The sequence below is a fragment of the Monoraphidium neglectum genome (genome assembly GCF_000611645.1).
Source record: "Monoraphidium neglectum strain SAG 48.87 unplaced genomic scaffold scaffold00599, whole genome shotgun sequence".
Classification (NCBI taxonomy): domain Eukaryota; kingdom Viridiplantae; phylum Chlorophyta; class Chlorophyceae; order Sphaeropleales; family Selenastraceae; genus Monoraphidium; species Monoraphidium neglectum.
The window spans coordinates 18,693-20,692 of record NW_014013029.1 but is presented as its reverse complement, the minus strand read 5'-3'; the positions used below and the strand labels follow the sequence as shown (position 1 = coordinate 20,692).

The 2,000-nt window shown below is 72.0% G+C and overlaps 1 protein-coding gene across 1 annotated transcript in view; it reads right to left on the bottom strand.

Annotated features, from left to right (window-relative positions):
* The window catches only part of MNEG_4346 (hypothetical protein), a gene marked incomplete at both ends in the record, with an annotated part of 4,240 nt that continues 2,240 nt past the window's right edge, over positions 1 to 2,000 (bottom strand). Inside the window, 2 exons of the mRNA XM_014047179.1 lie at positions 1 to 1,345; positions 1,604 to 1,748. Coding sequence (XP_013902633.1) covers positions 1 to 1,345; positions 1,604 to 1,748 — 1,490 coding nt within the window. The remainder of the gene's footprint in view (positions 1,346 to 1,603; positions 1,749 to 2,000) is intronic.

The following is a 2,000-nucleotide window of genomic DNA, read 5'->3' as shown; positions in this document are numbered from 1 at the left end:
CTACGCCTGCCCCTCTCCCTCCCTCGAACCCTTGCCCCTCTGCTCCGGTGTCGGCGACACCGGCGGCCGCGGCGCCGCCGGCGGGCGTGGCGCCGCGGGCGGCCGCTCGGCGTCGGCGTGCGGGGCCGAGCTCATAGCAGCTGCCAGGTTGGCAGCTGCCTCGCCAACGTCGCACTCCGCCATCCGCTGCATACCCCGCTTCGGCGGCTCTGGCGGCAGGCACGGCTCCCCCATCAGCCCGCCCATCGCCGCGCTGAGCGCCTTGAGCATAGCCTCGCTCGGCGGCGCGCTGTGGCGCCGCACGCGCAGCTCCCGCGCCGCCCGAGGGGGCATCAATGGGGTCAGCTCGTCCTCGCCGCCGACGCCCTCTGAGGCGGACTCCATTATGTAATGCACCGCCTCCATCCCAACGGCGCCCGCATCTGACGTATCCTCGGACACGAGCGACGCGCCGCACTCGCTGTCCGCCTGCGCCTGTGGGTGCGCCTGCGGCGGCTGCCGCCGCGCGTGCTGCTGCGGCGGCTGTGGCTCGAGAATGCCCTGTTGCTGCTCGAGCGCCGCAGCCGCGGCCAGCGCGCTGACCGACAGCCGTGAGGGGCCCGACAGCTCCGCCGCGGCGCCTGCTGCTGCAGCTGCCGCGCTGGCGCCGTTCTGCATGCCATTAGGTGGCAATGCAACTGCCGCGTCCCCGCTGCCGCTGCTGCCGGTGAAAGTTATGGAGCCGGCGTCATGCCCTCCTTGCTGCTGCTGCTGGTGCTGCTGCTGCCGCTGCTGCTGCAGCCACCGCTGCTGCTGCTCATAGTGCTGCCGCTGCTGCTCCTGCAGCTCCTCCTGCTGCCTTAGGCGCTGCTGCTGCTGCCGTTGCAGCTGCTGCAGCTGCTTGGCGAGGCTCATCTGCAGCGCCTCCGCCGCCCTCTGCTGCTGGCGCAGCCCCTCCTCCTTCCGCTGCAGTTCGTGCAGCCGCTCTAGGCTCGCCACGTCAGCGCCAGCCCCTGCCGCAGCCGCAGCCGCACCTGCTCCAGCCGCCCCAGCTGCCGCCTCCATCGCCTCGAGTGAGAGTTTCGGAACGCTCTGCGTCCGCGGCGGTGTGCGCGCCAGCGACTGCTGCGCGCCGGGCGCCGCGTCCGAGGGCCCCGCAGCCGCCGCCGCCGCGGCCGCCCTGGGCGAGCCCGGCTCTGTGCAGCCGTCCAGGTCCCCGGCTTCGCTCGTGTCCGCGGTGCCCGGCCCCGACGCCGCGGCGCCGCCGTTTGCCACGCTCGGCGGCGACGTCCGGGGCCGTGAGACGATGCGGGTGCGCCTGCCCCGGGACAGCAGGTCATGGGGCAGGCCCATCTCCTGCTGCAGCCTGCGACGGGCGGGGTTTAGTGTTTCAGGTGTGGGGTTTAGGGTTTGCAGCTGGGCCAGGGTCTGGGAAGGAGCCCTCTTGGGGTTCAAACTTGTCAAGACGCAAATCGCAATGCCAAGTGCGCTGCAGCCGAGATCCGAGAGCAGTCAGCTGGATCGCGGAGCATGCATGTCGCCGTCGGCGCGCAAAAGCGCGGGCGGCCCTGCGTCAACCGCGCGACCAGCATGCCCTCTGTTGTTCCCGCGCGGACCCCCTCACTTTGCTACGATTGCCCGTGAGCTCCGCACCCATCCGTTGGGCAGCCGCTGGCGGTGGTCCGGGTGCAGCGGCAGCGTCAGGCGGCGCTTGCGGCAGACGTAGCCGAAGAAGAAGCGCGAGTAGTCTATGTCGCGCGGCACGCCGACTGGGCGGGGCGAGGGGCGAGGGGCGAACGGCGCGGGGAGGAGGGGAGGTGTGAGACGATGAGTGACTGAGGTTGCCTGTACATAAATGGGGCGACAGGAGCAGGCACACGAGGCCAAGTGCTGCTGCTCGCGCCGACGCTCCCGTGCAGCGCCCGCTTGGCGATAGCCCGCAAGCCGCCAGAGGCCGGGCGCCGCTGCTCGTGCGTGCGCGTCGGCGGGCGTGCTTGCGGGGGGACCTTGAGGTCCACGGT